This window comes from Gastrolobium bilobum, unplaced genomic scaffold (assembly GCF_033153095.1).
Source record: "Gastrolobium bilobum isolate Gb01-03AN ecotype WA unplaced genomic scaffold, APGP_CSIRO_Gbil_v1 utg133413, whole genome shotgun sequence".
Classification (NCBI taxonomy): Eukaryota; Viridiplantae; Streptophyta; class Magnoliopsida; order Fabales; family Fabaceae; genus Gastrolobium; species Gastrolobium bilobum.
Genome location: NW_026898216.1, coordinates 11,060 through 32,448, shown reverse-complemented (window position 1 = coordinate 32,448; position 21,389 = coordinate 11,060). Strand labels below are relative to the sequence as shown.

Here is a 21,389-nt window from a genome sequence, read left to right as displayed (position 1 = left end):
GGCTGTCTGTGATTCCCGCATTGAAGAATTGCATTCATATAGAAAAAATTGCATTCATATAGAAAATATAAGAAAAGAATTCTATTGATAAGGCTGTATAACACATTTCACCTGTTATATTATTATTATTCATAACAAGGGGATAAAAGAAAAGAAATTTTTTTTTCTGCAATTAATGTAGATAAATTATTTACATTAAATCCAAAATAATATTGTCTTAAGACAAAAATCAAGGTATTTTCATAATTATAATGATCTTTCTATTGCAATTTTTTAATCCAACCCAAATTGTTTTGAGAATGAAGGTAGATAATGTCTACATTCATTATCTACGTTCACTCTATAAACATTTAAGCAAAAAAAAAAAAAAAAAACCAAAAGCATTATTGGAAGGGGCACACTAAAGATAAACGCACGAAAAAAATTATGTAAAAAGATTGTGACGATAAGTACAGGGGAAAAGGTATGGATTGTATGACAAAATGTTTCTCTTCAACTATTCCTCAAAGACCTACGCTATCTCTGCTCTTTTTCCGCCTTTAGTTTTCTCTGTAATCATTTGAGTGCAAACACAACGAATTCGCCTGTAGCACAGATGTGAGATGAAAAAAAATATAATTGTTATCAAAAAAAAATAAAAATAAATATATAATTTAGATCTATTCATTTGATCATAACAATTGCTGTGGTAACTTCTGGGAGCAATCACAGTTAAACTACCTAACGTCGTAACTTATCAAATAGGTGATTATACATTCATAATACAATACATGTTGTATAAAATCCTTAATGGTAAATCGCTATTCTCAAATCTATCCCTAAAGGCTGAATATGGTAATGACGAGAACTTCCTACACCCCAGGTTGTTTTTGGCTGTCAAAAAACCTGACGAATTAGAAACGAGGAATCGTATAACATAAATAGATCCTAATACTACATACGATCGATCACCTTTAATACACCTTGAACTAGAAGCTATCCAAAAACAAGAACTTGCAGTTGCTATTTCTTTAGGTTATCTTCCTTAAAAGCAACATGCAGCAGGAAGCTAGATCCTAATGAACACCCAGCACAGCCTGTGTCAGACCACTCTGTTGAGTGTCATCATTATCAACATGCTGATCATTTTGGCCAGAACTAATACCCTCATTCCCAGGTATCTCTCCTAGTCTCTCCTGTAAAACCATTATATCATACATATATCAGATAGCAGGCTTAGTCTTTGCAAATCACTTATCAGATATTAAGAATGGAATTTAGAAGTAGGAACGTCACATTATTCCAACTAGGCCTTTCATTTCCCTCTCTGAATCAGGGTTCAAATGTGTGCTATCAATTGTCAAGGACTTATTGTTAGATATTGATTGGTATGGGCAGTAGTGCTTGTCGATAAGTAAAATAGACAAAAACCAGATATCAAATCATGTCAAGATTTCAAAATCACCTTGAGGGCCGCATTCTCAGAAAGTAGCTGCTCGTAATCACTCCTGTTCCGGCTCACTTTGGTCCGGAGAGAATCATTTTCTTCTTTCAAAGTCTCAGCACGCTGACCTAGTTCATCACATTCAGCCTGATAACCAACCATACAAAAAAGAATTTGAAATATGAAAATTAAGACCATGCAACCAGAAGTAGGAAAAGACTAAAATCTCTTTCACCTGCTTGCGCAACCTGGATCTGCGAGCAGATTCCCTATTAGACTGCTTCCGCCTTTGCCTTTTAAGCTCTCTTTCATCCTGAAAGTTAACCAGAAAAGATGAAGATTAAAAAAGAGATTACAGGAAGTAATAATGCAACAAGAAATAACCTGCTGACAAAGTTAACCTAACCTGTAACCAAAGTTGTGACTGAACATTATCTCCTGACCCAGAAGTAACCATCCCTCCAGCAACTCCAGTAGAAGGAACCTTTCCACGCAGCACAGGAATAGTGGACGAAGTTGGTGTGCCCCAATAATCCATTCCTATATTTGAATTAGTTGTGGGACCAGGAACTGCTCCGGGAGCACCAGCAGCAGAGATAGGTAGGATAGACATAGTTTGGTTAACAACTGTACCGGGTGTATTAAGTACCCCATTTTGAGGAACTTGCACAGAACTTCCATTTTGAGATGGTTCATCTGTAATCCATGCATACTTTATTGATATACACAAAGAAACACAAATATAGAAAATATTTCCAAATGTAACCATGTCAGACCTTCAAAAGAATCCTGCCTCTCCCCAGATTTTAGTTGAGAATCCTACAAAACCCATTGAAATAATTACCAAGGGTAACTACAAGGCAGTGGAAGAGCACATAATACAAATAAACGATTCAAGGCATAACCTAGAAGATATAAGCACATTATTATGCAAACCATGTAGAATACTGATAAGCTATGAAGCACCGACACTTCAAAATCCCTAACGTGTGTTGTGTCCGACACTTCAATACTCGTTGCAAAGACTCAAAAAAGGTTCAAAGGTTACGTTGCGTTGCATTTTGAGTTCCAACTATTAGATTCGCTGGATTACGATTATTATTATATTGAGTTTAATATAAATATTTGGGATATTATGTTTCTTTACAAAATTGATGGGTATAATTAGTTTAGCATTATTTTTTTGTTAATATACACTACATAAATTAAAAATATTATATAATATCAAAACATGTCCTAACGTGTCGAAATTTAATATTTTTTAGAATTAACGTGTCGGAGTGTCGTGTCGTATCCTGTGTCGGTGCAACATAGCTGATAAGTACTTGAGTTGTATACTTCATATTATGAATAGGCTGGATAAGTACTAATTCACCCAAACATGACCGCTGAACAATTGAAAACTCCTCGGATACACACCACGAAATAACTTCAACCATTATCTCCAAAAGCAAACCAAGTCCACCACTATAGTGAGAAAATTTTGAGAATACAGTAATTGTAGCATCTGTTTGGTATTTTTTTTCCCAAGAGTAATGCCCCCAATTTTGAAAATTTATTTTCTGACCTGGTTTCCTTCTGCGTTTTGTGTTGCCATCTCACGTAGCTTTTGCTTTTTTGGTATGCTGATTTTCTTCTCACGCTTCGTTGTGCTTTCACTCCCCAACACCGTAGTTGGCATGACTTCCGAGAGAGAAGGCAACGAAAGGATTGAATTAAAAAGAAAACGACAATCAAAAGAAAAAGAAAACCCAACACAAGGTCTCTTCTTCCTGGCTCTGACAGCCGTGACCCATGGAACCAAACTTGCCATGGAGCCCTTCATGCCGTCCTACGCTTCCTCAAAGACGAAATGAAAACTATTCTCTTCTCTATCATGAAGTCTTGCCCATCTTGGTTTGCTTTACCGAACCCAAGATTCTGAGGACCAATTTGTTCAGACATGATCATGGGCTCACAAGCCCATTCCTTGAATGAAATAGAGAAATTGTTAGGCTGGATTTGGGTGATTTAAAAATTTGGGCCTGACTCAATTGGTAAACTAAATGACCCGATTCCGCTAACCCATTCCCTAACCTAACTTCCATCAGTTTTCTTCCTCCTTGGTGGCAGTTCACAACACCCTCCACCCCCACAAAAAGAATTAAATCCGGAGGGTCTGGCATTGGTGGTGGGTCAACAACCACCGCTGGTGGTGATGTCATTGGTTCTCCCACGTCTACAGCATTCTCCATTTGCCTAAATTTTTCACTTCTTCCTCGTGCTTTGTCATCACCCGATCGAGTGATTGATTTTTATCTGCTGCCACGAATTCCCCTTTGCCTCTCTCATTTTTTTTTAGGTTTCGACAACCTCCTTGGTCTAGACAGCTTCCTTCTCCGGCGCTGGCGCTTGTTTCTCTCTAATGATTCATTCTTCTTTTCAACGATCTGTGTCTCCTTTGACACAGGATTTTGCTTCGGTTTGGATTCTGATTTTTGACATTCCAATTCTACATCATCTACCAAACAAATCTCAAGTAAATATTTATCTATTAATGCTTTCTCAAAGTCCTTCCAACTTGCATTAGGATTGAACCATCTCCAACTTTGATACCAGTTGAACGCACTCCCTCTGAGCCCTCTTACAGCTTCCATCAACCTCTCATCTTCATTGATTCTCTCCATTTGAAAAAATTGTTCCAAATAGATTAGCCATTCCCAAGCTTCATCATCTTCTCTATCTCCATAGAAATTCGGAATTTTTCTTCTTTGTTGCTTTCTTCTCAGCGTGGCCATGGTTCACAGAGTTCCCAGATCGAAAGCTCTAATACCAATTGATAATAACCAGATCAACTAACCAAATAACACAAGCAAACAAACAATATTTTGGCCCAGAAATAATCTGGATTTTCTATATATTGAACTAGAAATGACAATTACAGTGAGACAATTGCAGAAACAGTAATGGAAACAGAGGAAAATTACAATGGAAAAGGAAGAAAAACAAAAGATAATTTCAAAGCAATTAAAGAGTGCTCTTATTCTCTCCCAATCTGGTTTCCCAACCCAAGTTTGTCCAAATTCCCAACCTCCTTCTTCCATGCCTTTCCACGCCTATATAACCATCAGTTGGTATCAACTTGTGCCTCTCGTCACGTCAGCAACCCTCTCTCTATAACAGAACCTTCTAACAAATCCCCTTCTAGAATATTCCCTAGCACCTCAGCTGATCATGATCCTTTGTGACTAGCATACACCCTTAGGGGTATCCTATCAAATACCCCCTCCCTCTATATCAAAGATACATTTGATGTCATTTCTGAAGATCAATCTAAACCTTCTCAAGATTCTATACAAGGCAGATCCTCATTGTTTCAAACATGATCATCTTAAACTATGTATGGGTATTGTTCGAATCGTTTAATGTATATAGTCCCACATCTTGTGGTTTAGCCCATTAGGTCTTTTAGTCTCTTTAAATAGAGAGCTCTTATACATTGTAACATACCATTATTCAATATACAATTATTCTTTAATCTCAAGTTGGTACAAGAGCTTTTTCGTTCTGCGGATCCGCTTCCGCTAAAACCCTAAGCCCATTGCTTAGGTGTTCTCTTCTACTTTGCCGTAAAATCTTCCAGCAAGGTTTTCATCAGTCATGTGTCCCTCCGGCAGGTTCACTAAGTCGTGCGTCTCTCCGGCTTGTTTCTTCAACCGTCAGAACCATTGCCCGCCGCCAACAACCACCGTTCATCACTGTTCAGGCCACCGGAGCACTGTTCCGGCATTGATTTCAACTGGAAAGCCTGCAATCAGAGCCCTCTCTCTCTGGCGACCAAGTCTGTGGAAGACCCATCATCAGAGGAGTCGCCACGCGCTCTCACGCACGGCTCCTTCTCCCTGCACGTGGTGTTCACGCCCCACCCTTCACAGGCGTGTATGCACTATTTCGGCGTCATTTTCCAGTCGTTCCTGTATAGACTAGCTCAATTTTTCCTCCTCTTTCCAGATTTGTGCTAGGTTCTTTGTGTGTCTCCCTTTAGATGTGTTGGTCTTCTTGATTGGATATCGTTTGCCTTCATTTACGGCTTTTATATTTTGTCTTTAAATGGCAGCAGCATCCCCTGATCTCTCAAAGGTTAACTTTCCTTCTCCTCCTGCCAAAACTTTCTCGAGAATCATATCTACTAATGTTGGGCCCATTACATCTTCCAAACTGAAGGATTCTAATAACTACAAGAATTGGGCCACCTCTCTTCCTGCTAATATAGCTCAGTCAAACACTGCATCATCTGATTCAGTTTCTCTCACCTGTGGACTATGCTGCACTCCAGACTCTTCTCAAGAACGCTTCTCCTCAGTCTCAGCCTTCTGCTCCAGATACTGGTAATCTCGTTGCTTGTGTTTCTCATTCTACATCACTCGACCCTTGGATATTTGACTCAGGTGCTACCGATCATTTATGTGGTAATAAGGAACTCTTTACATCTCTTACTTATTCTGATCATTTACCTTCTTTTACCCTTGATGATGGAACCAAAGCCCCAGTTCGTGGGATTGGACAAGCTCGTCCGACCTCTACCTTGGCCTTGACATCTGTTTAATACATTCCTGACACCCCTTATAACTTCATTTCTATTAGTAAATTGGTGCACCCCTCACTTGCACCATTACTTTCTCTAACAATTCTGTTTCTACGGAGGATCCAAGTACGGGGAAGATGATTGGAGTGGGTCATGAGTCATGGGGGCTTTACTATTTGGTTGTGCCTCGTCCTTCAGTGGCATGCTCTCTCACATAATCTCCACAACTTATCCACAGTCGCCTCGATCATCCAAGTCTTTCAAAGTTGCAGAAGATGGTTCCTCTTTTATATGGTCTTCAGTCTGTAGATTGTGTGTCATGTCAACAAGGAAAGCATACATGCTCTTCCTTTGCCAGACGAGTCAATAAACGAGCTGATGCTCCTTTCTCTCTTGTTCATTCAGATATCCGGGGTCCAAGTCGTACTTTGTCTGTTTTAGGTTTTCGGTATTTCGTTACCATTATTGACGATTTTTCCCGTTGTATTTGGATCTATTTAATGAAAAATCGTTCCGAGTTATTTTTCATTTATAAAAAGTTTTCTACTGAGATCCATACTCAATTTGGTGTTTCTATTCGTATTTTACGTAGTGATAATACTAAGGAATATGTTTCTATTGATTTTTCTAATTTCTTGGCTACACAAGGTACTTTACATCAAACCACTTGTCCTCACACTCCACAACAAAATGGGGTGGCTGAACGTAAAAACAAATATCTCATTGAAACTGCTCGTACCCTTCTTATTCATATGCAGGTTCCCCTTCACTTCTGGGCGGATGCCGTACTCATCTCTTGTTTTCTCATCAACTGCATGCTTTCATCTTTGCTCAACAATGACATTCCTCATAATCTATTGTTTCCAGATACTCCTCTTTATCCTCTAACTCCACATGTCTTTGATTGTACTTGTTTTGTTCATGATCTCACTCATATTAAGGATAAGTTAACATCCAAAGCCTTTCAGTGTATCTTTCTTGGTTATTCTCGTATTCAAAAGGGTTATCGTTGTTATTCTTCTGATCTTAAACGTTATATTGTTTTCGCTGATGTCACTTTCCTTGATCAACAACCATTTCATTCTATCCCATTTCAGTTGTCACAGGTTGATCAGGTTCTTTCTGTTCCGTTTCTTGACTTGTCTTTACCAGTTGCAGGTGACTATCTTCTAGAGGAAAGACCTCTTGCCTCCATCGCTGCAAACCGCCCTTTTCTCACCTATCAGCGTCGTCATAAAATACCTCGTACAGATTTGGCCCTGGGTGACTCATCGCCTTCTCCAGTCATCTCTTCCCCTCCGGCACCAGAAGCTCTTCCCATTGCCCAAAGAAAAGGTATACGTGCTACTCGTAACCCTTATCCTATTTATACCTTTTTAAGCTATGATCGTTTTTCTACTTCACATTACACCTTTGTTTCTAGTCTTTCTTCTGTTTCTATTCCTAAAATCACAGGTGAAGCACTTTTCCATCTAGGGTGGCGCCAAGCGATGCTTGCTGAGATGACTGCTCTTCATTCCAATGGCACTTGGGATCTTGTTCCTGCTCCTTCAGAGAAGTCTATTGTTGGTTGTCGGTGGGTCATTAATGTCAAGGTTGGACCTGATGGCCATGTTGACCGTCTCAAAGCACGCTTAGTCGCCAAAGGTTTACTCAGATCTTCGGACTTGACTATAGTGACACGTTCTCTCCTGTCGCTAAGATGGCGTCTGTCCGAATGTTTCTTGCCCTCGATGTTGTTCGTCATTGGCCACTCCTTCAACTAGACATTAAAAATGCTTTTCTTCATGGTGATTTACAAGAAGAGGTTTACTCACCTGAGTTTGTTGCTCAGAGGGAACTGGGATGGTGTGCAGACTTCGTATGTCCTTATATGACCTCAAGCAATCTCCTCAAGCTTTGTTCAACCGTTTCAATTCTGCTGTTCAGACTTTTGGCTTAATCCGCAGTAAGGTCGATCATTCTGTGTTTTATAGTTTCACATCTCCTAACAAATGCATCTATCTGTTAGCCTATGTCAATGACATTATTCTCACTGGAAGTGATCAAGCTGGGATTCACCAGTTAAAACAATATTTGTTCAGTCAATTTCAAACAAAGGATCTTGGTAAGTGTTAGATATGATTACATATGATTAGTCTGATTAGATATGATTACATATGATTAGTCTGTAATTATTCTGATTATATCCTGATTGTATTAGGTCTGGGCTTTTCCTATAAGCCCATTAGAGTCTCTATATATTGTAACTCTCTGAATTAGATCAATACACAACATATTATTTTATATTCCAGTTGGTATCAGAGCTCTTTCGTTCTGGGGACCCTCGCTTCCGCTTAGAAACCTTGTTTTCGCCTTAAAACCTAAGTCCACTGCTTAGGAGTCATCCTTTCTTTGCCGTGCATCCTTCCGGCAAGACATCAAGAACCGTAAGTCCCTTCCGAGCAATTTCCGAACGCGTCAGCACCTCCGACGGTCACCGGAACCACCATCCGCCACTGTTCAGGCTGCCGGAGCACTTTTCCGGCAAGTTTTCAACTCGGTCAGCATGCGATCAGAACCCTCTTCCTCCGGCGACCTACTCTGCAAAAGGCCCATCACCGGCAGCCAAGTCGCACGGCTGAGCTTCTCTGCGAGTGGTCCTCACGCGCCGCATCTCACCGGCGCGTGAGCACTGTTCCGGTGGCTTTTTCCGGCCACTCCAAGACAGAACAACTCGCCTTCCTCCCCTCTTCTCCGATCTGATCTTCATTCGTTGTGGGTCTCGTCCGTTCAGAAGATATCAGTGATTCTTTGCTTTCCGGTCATTGTTTCAAGTGCTTTGCATTCTTATTTTTTGATATAAGTGATAACCCACTGTTCATCATCATTGGTCATAGTGCTGGAATTTTCTATTTGAGTCTGTTTTATTTTTATTTGGTAATCTGTGTTTATTTGGTCCTTTTATTTGTTTCTGGTCATCTTTATTTAAGTTTTTGATGGAGGGCACATCCAAAAATAGTACTGGAGTCATCTCCAGTACTACCCCATCCATTACAACAATGAAACTGGTCGGATCTGCTACTTACAAGACCTGGTCTACCTCAGTTAAGATCTGGTTTACTGATCAGGGGCACGGTCCACATCTCAGAACTAAGTCTGCCGATATTTCAAAAGACCAGACATCTGAATGGGACAAGATTGATGCTCAACTGCTAAGTATCCTTTGGCAGTCCATTGATCGGACGATTATAGACATTATCATCTCCTTTGAAACCTGCTATGACGTATGGGAGGAAGCTAAAAACCTCTACACCAATGACATTCAACAGCTTTATTCAATTGTGTCTCAGATAATGGAATTGCGCAAATCTCCAGAGTCTCAAATGGAAACTTATATTGGTAAGATACGTTCTTTGATGCAAGAATTCTTGGCTATGTTACCTCATGTTGTAGATGCCTCTGCGTACAAGAAGCAGGTGGAGTGCTTCTTTATGGTCATAACTCTCTCTGGTCTTTCTGAGGAGTTAGAAAGTGTTCGTGAGAATATTCTAACCAGTGCTAAGACTCCTAGCCTGTCACACACTTTCCAACGCATTCTGAATCTTAAGGACAAACCAACAGCTCCCACACATGTGCCAGCTACCGATTCCACTGCATTCTTTTCTCGCTCCAATGATTCTTGGAACAGTGTACGCGGTCGCGGCCGTGGCCGTGGACAGGGTGGTCGCGGACAGAGGCCTCGTTGCAATTATTACCAGAATCTTGGACATTTTGAAGAACGCTACTACAGGAAGTACCCTCACTTGAAACCACTGACTGCCAACTTTGCTCAGACTGATGTTACACCACCTCCTACTGGATCAGTAACTCTTTCCAGTGCCGAATATGAGGCACTTCTCAAGAAGGTTTCGTCTCAGCATCCTACTCAAGACACTGGTAATCATGTTGCTTGCCTTTCTCAATCATCTCTTGGACCCTGGATAATAGACTCAGGTGCTACTCATCACCTTTGTGGTAATAAGGATCTTTTCACTTCCCTTTCTTATTCTAATAATTTACCCTCTGTTACTCTTGCTGATGGTACTAAGGCTCCTGCTCGTGGAATTGGGGAAGCCAACCCAACTCCCTTTTTAGCTTTGACCTCTGTTTATTATATACCTGGCATTCCTTTTAATTTAATCTCTGTTAGCCAGTTGATTCAGTCTCTTTCATGTACTGTTACCTTCTCTAAACAATCCTTCTCTATGCAGGATCCGGGTACGGGGAAGACGATTGGAGCGGGCATTGAGTCACGAGGTCTTTACTATCTGATTGCACCACCTTCTCCAGTAGCATGTTCTCTCACAGAGTCTCCTGAGCTAATTCACAGTCGTCTGGGTCATCCAAGTCTCTCCAAGCTTCAGCATATGGTTCCTTTTTTGTCTACTCTTCAGTCTTTAAATTGTCAGTCTTGTCAGCAAGGAAAGCACACTCGCTCCTCCTTTGCTAATAGAGTCAATAAACGAGCTGATGCTCCTTTTTCTATTGTCCATTCTGACATTTGGGGTCCGAGTCGAACAATGTCTGTTTTGGGTTTTCAGTATTTTGTCACCTTTATTGATGATTTCTCTTGTTGTACTTGAGTTTATTTAATGAAAAATCGTTCTGAATTATTTTCAATTTATCAAAAAATTTGTGCTGAAATAACTACTCAATTTGGTGCTTCTATTCAAATCTTGCGCAGTGATAATGCAAGAGAATATGTGTCTTTTGAATTTTCTAATTTTTTGGAGAAACGTGGAACGATACACCAGACCACTTGCCCACACACTCCACAACAAAATGGAGTGGCTGAACGTAAAAATAGACATCTGGTTGAAACTGCATGTACCCTACTAATTCACATGAATGTTCCACTCTGTTTTTGGGCAGATGCTATAATCACCTCTTGCTTTCTCATCAATCGCATGCCCTCTTCCGTACTTAATAATGAAGTTCCACATAGTGTTTTATTTCCAGGAGCATCTTCCTATCCTCTACCTCCACATGTATTTGGATGTACGTGCTTTGTTCATGATCTTACTCGAGGTAAAGATAAGTTAACATCCAAAGCTTTCAAGTGTGTTTTCGTTGGATACACTCGTTTTCAAAAGGGGTATCGTTGCTACTCTCCTGATCTCAAGCGTTATATTGTTTCAGTTGATGTCACTTTCCTTGATCAACAACATTTTCATTCTATCCCGTCTCAGATAACACAGGTTGATCATGTTCTTCCTGTTCCTTGTCTTGATTTGTCTTTACCAGTTGCAGGTGACTCTATCGCGGTTGCCTCCATCCCTGAGGACCGTCCTTTTCTCACCTATCAGCGTCGTCAGCCTGCGCCTCCAGCAGATTTGACTCTTACTGACTCACGGCCTGCTCTAGTCGACTCTTCCCCTCCAGATCCTTCATCAGAGATTACTCTCATTGCCCTTCGCAAAGGTATTCGATCTACTCGCAACCCTCATCCACTTTATAGTTTCTTGAGTTATGATAGACTTTCTTCACCACATTTTTACTTTTGTTTCTAAAGCTCGTTTGGTGGCCAAAGGTTATACTCAGATATTTGGTCTTGACTATGGGGATACTTTTTCTCCTGTTGCCAAGATGGCGTCCGTCTGCCTATTTCTTGCTCTTGCTGCTGTTCGTCACTGGCCACTCCTTCAACTTGACATCAAAAATGCCTTTCTTCATGGTGATTTGCAAGAAGAAGTTTACATGGAGCAACCACCTGGTTTTGTTGCTCAGGGGGAGTCTGGAGAAGTGTGTCGTCTTCAAAAATCCTTATATGGTTTCAAGCAGTCTCCTCGAGCATGGTTCAGTCGCTTCAGTTCTGCCGTTCAGGCTTTTGGCTTAATCCGCAGTAAAGTTGATCATTCTGGATTTTATAGGATTACATCTCCTGACAAGTGCATCTATTTGTTAGTCTATGTTGATGACATCATTCTCACCGGAAGTGATCAAGACGGAATTCGTCAGTTAAAACAACATTTTTTCAATGCATTTCAAACAAAGGACCTTGGAAAGTTGCGTTACTTCTTGGGAATTTAGGTGGCGCAATCTAGACAGGGCATTTCTATTTGTCAAAGGAAGTATGCCTTGGATATCCTCGAAGAAACTGGTATGTTGGGGAGTAAACCAGTTGATACACCCATGGATCCTAATGTCAAGTTATTGCCCAGACAGGGGGAGCCGTTATCTGATCCTGGACGTTATCGGAGGCTAATTGGGAAGCTCAATTATCTTACTGTGACTAGGCCAGATATTTCTTTCGCTGTTAGTACGGCTAGTCAGTTCCTTGATTCCCCTTGTGATTCACATTGGGATACTGCTGTGAGGATCCTCTGATACATCAAAGCAGCACCAGGAAAAGGTTTGTTGTATTCAGATCAGGGAAATACAGAAATTTGTGGTTATTCAGATGCTGATTGAGCAGGATCACCCTCGGACAGGCGCTCTACTTCCGGCTATTGTGTCTTCTTTGGAGGAAACTTAATTTCGTGGAAGAGCAAGAAACAACCTGTAGTTGCTCGGTCTAGTGCAGAAGCTGAGTATCGTGCAATGGCAAATACTACCTGTGAGTAAATCTGGTTAAAGCAGTTGATTCAGGAACTTCATCTTTGTGAATAGAAACAACCCATGACACTCATCTGAGATAATCAACCTGCGCTACATATATCCTCTAATCTTGTCTTTCATGAGAGGACCAAACATATAGAGATTGATTGTCACTTCATTCGAGAAAAGATTCAATCAGGAGAAATCAATACTGCTTTCGTCAACTCCTCTGATCAACTCGCAGATGTCTTCACTAAAGCTCTTAGAGGTCCTCGGGTTCAATCCATTTGTAACAAGCTTGGTGCTCACAATATATACGCACCAGCTTGAGGGGGAGTGTTAGATATGATTAGATATGATTAGTCTGATTAGATATGATTAGATATGATTAGTCTGTAATTATTCTGATTATAACTTGATTGTATTAGGTCTGGGCCTTCTCCTATAAGCCCATTAGTGTCTCTATATTGTAACTCTCTGAATTAGATCAATACACAACATATTATTTTATATTCAAGTGTAAGCTTCGTTACTTCTTAGGGATTGAAGTAGCACAGTCTAGACAGGGAATTTCTATATGATAAAGGAAATATGCCTTGGATATCCTAGAGACTGGTATGTTGGAGTGTAAGCCGGTTGATATACCCATGGATCCTACTATCAAATTACTACCCGGACAAGGAGATCTGTTATCTGATCCTGGACGTTATCGAAGGTTGATTGGGAAGCTCAATTATCTCACTATGAATAGGCCGAACATTTCTTTTATTGTTAGTGTCGCTAGTCAGTTTCTTGATTCTCCTTGTGATTCTCATCGGGATGCTGCTGTAAGGATCCTCCGGTACATCAAAGGAGCACCAGGGAAAGTTCATTATATTCAGATGAGGGAAGTACAGAAATTTGTAATTAGTCAGATGCTGATTGAGCAGGATCACTTTCGGATAGGCGCTCAACTTTAGGCTATTGTGTCTTCTTTGAAGGAAACCTGATTTCTTAGAAAAGTAAGAAACAAAATGTTGTTGCCCGATCTAGTGCAAAGGTCGAGTATCGTGCAATGGGAGTTGCTACCTGCGAGCTAATCTAGTTAAAGCAGTTGATTCGGGAGCTCCATCTTTGTGAATAGAAACAACCCATGACTTTCATTTGTGGCAATCAAGTTGCGCTACATATATCCTCTAATCTTGTATTTCATGAGAACCAAACATATAGAGATCGATTGTCATTTCATTCGAGAAAAGATTCAGTCAGGAGAAATCAAAACGGCATTTGTCAACTCCAATGATCAACTCGCGGATGTCTTCACTAAAGCTCTTAGGGGGTCCTAGGGTTTAATATATTTGTGGCAAGCTGCGTGCTTACAATATATATGCTCCAGCTTGAGGGGGAGTGTTAGAATAGTTTAATGTATATAGTCCCGCATCTTGTGGGCTTAGCCCATTAGGTTTTTTAGTCTCTTTAAATAGAAAGCTCTTGTACATTGTAACATACCATTATTCAATGTACAATTATTCTTTAATCTCAAGTGGTATGAATCATGATGGAAATCATGTATATAGTGCCTAATTCATTCATTATTTTGAAATTATAGGGATTTAAATAGGAAACGAAGAAAAGAGAAAACAAAAAATGAATATGAAATTGGTATTTGTTAGAGAATAATATATACCAATAAAAACCAATTCAACACCTTAAGGTTTTGGGTTGAATTGGTTTTCAACATGGTATCAAAGCTTCAGTGACCAAAAGTTTATGAGTTCGATCCTCACCGCCCCCACTTTTAAGTGGAATTAAATAAGCACAAGGTAAAACCAAAAAACAAAAATTGAGTTTGTGCAATATCCACGCTTCAAGCCCAAAGGGCTCTTGCGTGAGGGGATGTGTTAGAGAATAATATAAACCATTAAAAAGGCTATCACCCAACACCTTAAAGTTTTTGGTTGAAATGGTTCTTTACATGGTATCAGAGCCCCAGTAACCATAAGGTCACGAGTTCGATCTTTACCAGCCCCACTTTCTAGTGGATAAAATAAGCACAAGGTAAATCAAAAATTGGGACAATGTAATATCCACGCTTCAAACCCAAACGGCTCTTACGTGAGGGGGAGTGTTAGAGAATAATATAAACCATTAAAAATGCCCTCACCCAACACCTTATGGTTTTGGGTTGAAATGGTTCTCAACATGGTATCAGAGCTTCAGTCACCATAAGGTTATGAGTTCGATCCTCACTGCCTCCCCACTTTCAAGTGGAATTAAATAAGAACAAGGTAAAAAAAAATAAATTGGGTCTGTGCAACATCCACCCTTCAAGCCCAAAAGGCTCTTGCATGAGAGAATGTGCTAGAGAATAATATAAACCATTAAAAAGGCTATCACCCAACACCTTAAGGTTTTAGGTTGAATTGGTTCTCAACACTATTGATTTAATAAGTTATAATGTGATCTAAACTACAAAGAACTAATCTCTATTTAAACTAATAATAGACTCCAAAAATAAGGAAACAAATGAAATATAAGGAAATATGGAAACCAATCCTAAGAGGATATAATCATAATATTATAGGATATCTTTTAGATATTCTAACACTCCCCCTCGAGCTAAAACACGGTTGATATGCTAACTCAAGAATGTTGGTAACACTAGAGAGATGAGCATTGTTGAAATAACAACACAACAAGAAATTCATCAAGAACAACATTTAGAAGCCCCACATCACAAGAAAACTTAGGAGACCCAATATTGAAATTTAAAATTGAGGTTTTGCATGCATCACGTGCATGAAGAATTTTTTTTTTATTGTTGAAATGACTCGTCAATGAAATAAGAGAAATCGCCATTGATATGAATCAAAATGGGAGGCTGGTATAAATCATAGCCAATATGTTCATCACTCTGCATAGGCCAAGCTAACAGGGCTAGGCAACATCCAATGGGAATGGGAATAGGATACATATGAGACGAAATCTATGGGGCCAGACTACATCCGGGCCAAAGTTCTATGGCACCAGATTGCATCTGAGACACAGTCGAATGAGGCCAGACAACTTTCGAAACAAAGTCTGACAGGGCCAAATAGCATCTATGGCAATGGATGAAAAAGTGGCGGATGGGGACGATGAAAAGACCTACGAGATAGTCAAAATGATGACACAACTATCGACTGTTAAGAAACAATATAATATAAAACTAAAAAAAATTGTCTTCAAGTAACAACTTAAACTTTTTGGATTTAATTAGTTTTTTACTTGGTCGCAAAGGCTTTGAGACCATTTAAAGAACCAAATTGCAATCTTGTTATTCCGGCTTTGCTTCAAACCAACGTCATGAACATGATAGCCTAACATTAGGGTTTCAATTAGTATCCAAAAATATTCATAAACCCTATAGTGGTTGACCTTAAGTGAAACTCGGAGATGGCTCCCATCAAAATCCATGGCTAAGGTAATAGTTTAATCATCCTCAACCCACCATGCATCCGTTACAAGCCTTGATGCCTGATAAAAGTGGGTTTCATCAGCATCACAATCACGAGATTAACATGCATATTTTTCCATGTTAAGGGGAAGACCCCAAAGTTCACAATTATAAACACAGTTACAACTTGCTCTATTTGATCATATAAATTTTGGTTAAGCAAAAAATTCTTCAAAAAGATATTGCAATGGAACCCTAGAGGAGCTTTATTTGATTTTTAAATTTTCACGAAAAGACGAGAATTTTGATCAAGCAAACAATTCTTCAAGGAGACCTCATACTAAAAGCATTCAGACAACGATGAACTAGATACCAATCATGGAAAGCTTTCTACTGCAAAATCAAATCATTCATGAGTGAAAAAGGTATTATTGTTTGAGTTTTGTAATAAGAAGTTCACCAATATCCAAGCAATGGGTGGGCACCAAGACTCTCACAAGAGAAGAAAGCGACCAAAAAAGAGAAGATTCTTGCCGCGAAATTTCTAAACCTAAGTTTAATTTCCATGAGAAGAGTTGGTTATTAACATGACATTAGAGCACTTGGTCATAAAAACTCCGATACCACGTCATAAACTATTTTAACCCAAAAGCTTAATTTGTTAAGTGCATGTCACATTAATTGTTTTATATATTACATATCTAAGATCACTTTTCTAAGTTTAGAAATAGAGGTGGTAAGAATCTTCTATTATTTGGCTGCTTCTCTCTCTTTCTTATGAGCGTTTTGATGGCCAAAAGGCTTGAAAATTGTTGAACTTCTTATTACAAAACTTGGAAGATAATATCCTTTTCACTTGTGCATGATTTGATTTTTCTGAAGCAAGCTTTGCATAATTTGTACCCGTTTCACTATTTTCCTCTTCTTTAACATGGTTGAGGATGCTTCCAAATTTCACGAGAAATCGATAACCAACTTACATTGCTGCCTCGATGGATTTAGTCTGAGGTCTCCTTGAAGAAATGTGTTACGTGAAAGTTTGAAAATCAAATCAAACACCTTTAAGGTTCCACTATGGGGTCTTTTTGATGAATTGTTTACTTGATCAAAATTCACATAATCAATTAAACAAGATTATAACTGTGCTTGCAATCTTGAACTTTCTGCTCTTCCCCTTAAGATAAATAAATATGCAAGTTCATTTGATTTATGTTGCTGATTAAACCCAATCTTGGTAAGCATCAAGGCATGTATTTGGAACATGGTGGGTTGAGGACGATTCATAATATGTTATCCGTGCCATGGATTATGATGGGAGACTTCGTGTTTCACATAAGGCACACCATCGTGCAGTTTATGAATATTCATAAAAAGTGATCGAAACCCTAATATTAGGCTACCATATCCGTTTTCTTGGTTTGAAGCAAAACTCAAATAATAAGACTACAAATTAGTAAGCGAGTCCATGAGTATGCTTATAAAATATTGACTTCCCAATTTGCAATCTCATTATTCATGTTTTTCTTCAAATCAAGGTCATGAACATGGTAACCTAACATTAATCTTTCGCCCACTATTCAAGAATATTTATAAACCCCACGACGGTGGACAATATGTGAAACTCAAAGATGGCTTACATCATAATTCATGACTAGGGCAACAGATTATGAATCGTCCTCAACTGACCAAACACCAGATACAGGCCTTGATGCCTGATAAAAGTGGGTCTCATATGCACCACAAACGAGATCAACCTGCACCTTTTTTTTTAAGAAGAGGAAGACCATAAAGTTCACGGTCAGGGAAAACATTTACCACATTGTTTATATGATCATGTGAATTTTGATCAAGCAAACAGTTCTTAAAAATATCTCAAAGTAAAACTCTAGAGAAGTTTGATTTGATTTGGTCAAGCAAGAAATTCTTCAAGGAGAACTCAGCCTAAAATCATTGAGGACGATGCAAGCTACACATCAATTTCTCATGATGTTTGGAAGAGAGGAAAACAATGAAACGAGAACCAAAAATAGAAAATTTCCTGCTACAACATCAAATCAAGAATGAATGAATAAGGTATTATCGTGCAAGTTTTGTAAAAAAATGTTCAGCAATAGTCAAGCCTTGGGTGTGCACCAAGATGCTCACAAGAAAGAGAAAAGCAACCAAAAAAGAAAAGATTCTTGTCACCTCTATTCCTAAACCTAAAATAGTTAAATTTTCATGTGAGATGATTCTTGACATGGTATTAGATTACTTGGTCACATAAACTTTGATACCATGTCAAAAATAATTTCAACTCAAAAGCTTTAAGTTGTTAAATGAATGCTACATTAATAACTTTATAATTATGTATTTAACAACCCATTTTTTAAGTTTAGGATTAGAGGCAGCAAGAATTTTTTCTTTTTTGGCTACTTTTCTCTCTTTCTCGTGAGCATTTTGGTACCCACCCAAAGTTTAGCTATTGCTAAACTTCTTATTACAAAACTTGCAAAATAATATATTTTTCACTCGTGTATGATCTAATATTGTAGCAGTAAGTTTTGCATAGTTTTTATTATTTTCCTCTTCTTTAACTTGGTTGAGGATGCTTCCACACTTCATGGAAAATTATTGTGCATCTTGTTTTGTTGCCTCGAAGGTTTGAGTCTAATGCCTCATTGAAGAATAGCTTGTTTGACCAAAACTAAAGTTTTTACGACAAATCTTGAAAAAAAAAAAAAAACACTTTTCAGAGTTCTTTTTGAAGAATTGTTTGCTTAAACATAATTCATAAGAGTAAATTAAACAAATTTATGACCGTGAACTTTGTTGTCTTCCCCTTAACATAGAAAAATATGCAAGTTGATCTCAACACAATTAGTTGCATATGCATGATATATGGTTTAGAATCAATGATATAGGAAACTGACAAGTGGGAGATACTTTCCCTATATCAAAAAAGAAGAAGGAAAATCGGACATTAGCAAAACAAGTCAAATTCTAAATTATACTACATAGGAAAAATTTTCCCTAAGTAGGTGATACTTTCCAACAAACCATACAGTAGCAAACTGACAAGTGGCGTGCAACTTACATTCTGAGAATTTTCATCACTTCCTTCACTAGTACCTTCGCTAGCGCTCTCACCACTACAAATTCAAGTTTTAATATCAGCATAAGTAGCCAGTATGACGTTGCAACTGTCAAGAAATTGAGATAAAGTAATAAACCATCCACTTTTAACCCTACTAATATATTTCCTATAGCATAAAGGAAAACGAAGCCCGAATATTGATAAAGGAAAATAATAGTAAAAATTAATAAAGTAAATGGGGTTTGCAAGCATTAGAAGTTAAATATGAAATTATTCTCTAGTCATAAAATTAAAACATATAAAAAGTCGAATAAGAAAAATATTACGCTGTATTAAAAACCTATAAAGCATATCTAAAGAATGTCAACCAATTTCCAGGATTTATTTCTATAATCTAGAACGACAGAAAAACATGTTCACAGCTTATATCAACTTATGATTACATATTTAGAAACAACAATTTGGCAGAACATAATGGGCACGGATTAATGGATTACTTTGATTCAAATAAGAGAGCGTAACTCAACTACTAGATTGATCAATACACCACATCGCACCTTTTGGAATGAATTCCATTAGCAGATTTCCTGGGTGTTTTACCAAGTTCATTATTTTTTCCTGTTATCATATTCAAACTACCCAAACTTCCTTTTGATCTTTTGATTGGTAATTTTTCCTTCACCTCAGGAGGCTTACCTTCAGCTTTGATGATACCTGGAGTATCTACCTGCATGTCAACTCATAAGGTGATTTTCCTTAGTTAGATAAGGATAAGTTCAGCACAAGAGAAAGAAAAGACAGGCAGAGAGTTAAAAAGCATGACAAAGAAAGAAAGCAGAAAAATGCAGAAGGGCATAGAAACTCACCGAAGTATCTGCAATACCATTCGGAGAAGGCATGGCAAAAGGACTAAAAGGATAAGATCCCTAATTAAGTTCGTGAAAACGTGCAAATATTGGTTAACGAATTCTAGATTATAGTGATTGATTACAATATGATAACCTCAAAAAAGTATAATCTACAAAAGAATACCGGAGGAATGGATGTATGAGCGTATATGCCACCATGGGGATACATTGCAACATAGGGGTGTGGCGGGGTGCCATAGGGAGGCATAATATGCTGCAAGCAAAAATTTAATCAATAAGCTAATGGAAACATGTGGGAGAATTCAAACTAGATATTTTGTAGTATTGGTGTAGCAAGGTACACACAAGTTGTAGGCATAGTGGACAACAATTAAAAAAAAAAAGAAGATAAAAAGGTGGGTTCCAGTCAACGATGCATGACATAAACAAAAAATAATCATGTTGCAGAATAGTTCCGGTTCCAATCCAGATTTGGATATTCTTGTACAGGTTCCAGTCAACGATGCATGACAAAAACAAAAAATAGACCTGTTGCAAAATAGATTCGGTTCCACTCCATTTTGGGATATTCTTGTACTGTTTCCTAAGGTAATAAAACTGACTATATATCATTCTCCTGAGACATGCAAGGAATTGGCATCATCATTAACTCATCAGAAATTCACCCTTAATGAGAACAAGTGTTAATAACAATATACCAAACACGTATTGTACAAGCTACCAAAGTTGTTTCCTTCAATTCAAATTTTCGGGATAATATACATAAACATCACCATTATCCCAATATCCCAAATAAATTGGGATTGGTGGTTGCTGATCCTATATAAAAGCAAGACTGGATGAAGGAAAAATAAATAATTAAAAATAAGGAGACATGTATATTTTCTGTAGTGTGGTGTGTTGCGTGTACTGTACCATGGGTACTTGACTTGAGTTCTGATCTGTTAAGATCAGTTAGGCTGTTATGTTTCTGTTAGGTTGTTGAGCTGTTTCAGTTATTAGAAGGCTAAGCTGTCATAGGCTCCTAGCTTCCTAACGAAGCTAACTCTAGCTATAGATATCACATATCACTCTTGTACCGAGAATTCTCTTCAACCTAAAAAATACAGAATTCATAAGCTTCTCTTGTCTCTCTCTTGCTATATTTTCTTTCTCACCTTTTCCCACACTTTCCCTTCTTTTCTTGAATAAATAACAGAAAATAAAAAAAATAAAAAAAAATAAAAAAATAAACTAATAAAAAAATAAAAACATAGGAAAATTTTATCCATCCACAATGCTAATAGCTTTTCTCTCTGTCCCAAGACAAATTGCACACTAATTTATTTCCCACTTCATCAAGTCTTCTTTTACTATTTCTCCCGTAAGTTTCAGCTGGCCTCCTACCTTCGAGCTAACATACAATTGAAAAGAATAGATAAATCTATTTTAGTGTTCAAACGAGTATCAAATTACTAGTTGATATTTCACAAGACTAAAAGGAA

General features: G+C 38.3%; 1 protein-coding gene across 9 annotated transcripts; it reads right to left on the bottom strand.

The window, feature by feature from the left end:
* Nucleotides 1–337: 337 nt before the first annotated feature.
* LOC133313921 (bZIP transcription factor 16-like) lies at nucleotides 338–20,155 on the bottom strand. 9 transcript variants are annotated; one of them, XR_009751872.1, is made up of 10 exons: nucleotides 20,069–20,155; nucleotides 19,903–19,962; nucleotides 19,594–19,763; nucleotides 19,037–19,091; nucleotides 2,200–2,242; nucleotides 1,830–2,119; nucleotides 1,659–1,736; nucleotides 1,445–1,570; nucleotides 952–1,175; nucleotides 705–873 (listed from the first exon to the last, which is right to left on the bottom strand). XR_009751872.1 is itself a non-coding variant. In XM_061515338.1 (10 exons), the coding sequence occupies exons 1-9, from the start codon at nucleotides 20,150–20,152 to the stop codon at nucleotides 1,312–1,314; spliced, it is 924 nt and encodes a 307-aa protein (XP_061371322.1). In that variant the 5' UTR covers nucleotides 20,153–20,155; the 3' UTR covers nucleotides 1,066–1,175; nucleotides 1,276–1,311. The 9 variants fall into 9 exon arrangements, 5 of the variants coding, with proteins under 5 accessions (XP_061371320.1, XP_061371318.1, XP_061371319.1 ...); XR_009751875.1 differs by lacking the exon at nucleotides 705–873 and adding an exon at nucleotides 1,276–1,329 and having other exon boundaries at nucleotides 1,066–1,175; nucleotides 1,445–1,551; XM_061515338.1 differs by lacking the exon at nucleotides 705–873 and adding an exon at nucleotides 1,276–1,329 and having other exon boundaries at nucleotides 1,066–1,175.
* Nucleotides 20,156–21,389: the final 1,234 nt, after the last annotated feature.

Coding starts and splice junctions, on each gene's coding strand:
- LOC133313921 (XM_061515334.1), bottom strand. CDS start 20,152: ATGCCTCCCTATGGCACCCCGCCACACCCCTATGTTGCAATGTATCCC. Junction 19,963..20,068: donor CTCATACATCCATTCCTCCG/GTATTCTTTTGT, acceptor GAACTTAATTAG/GGATCTTATCCTTTTAGTCC. Junction 2,120..2,199: donor GAGGCAGGATTCTTTTGAAG/GTCTGACATGGT, acceptor CATGGATTACAG/ATGAACCATCTCAAAATGGA.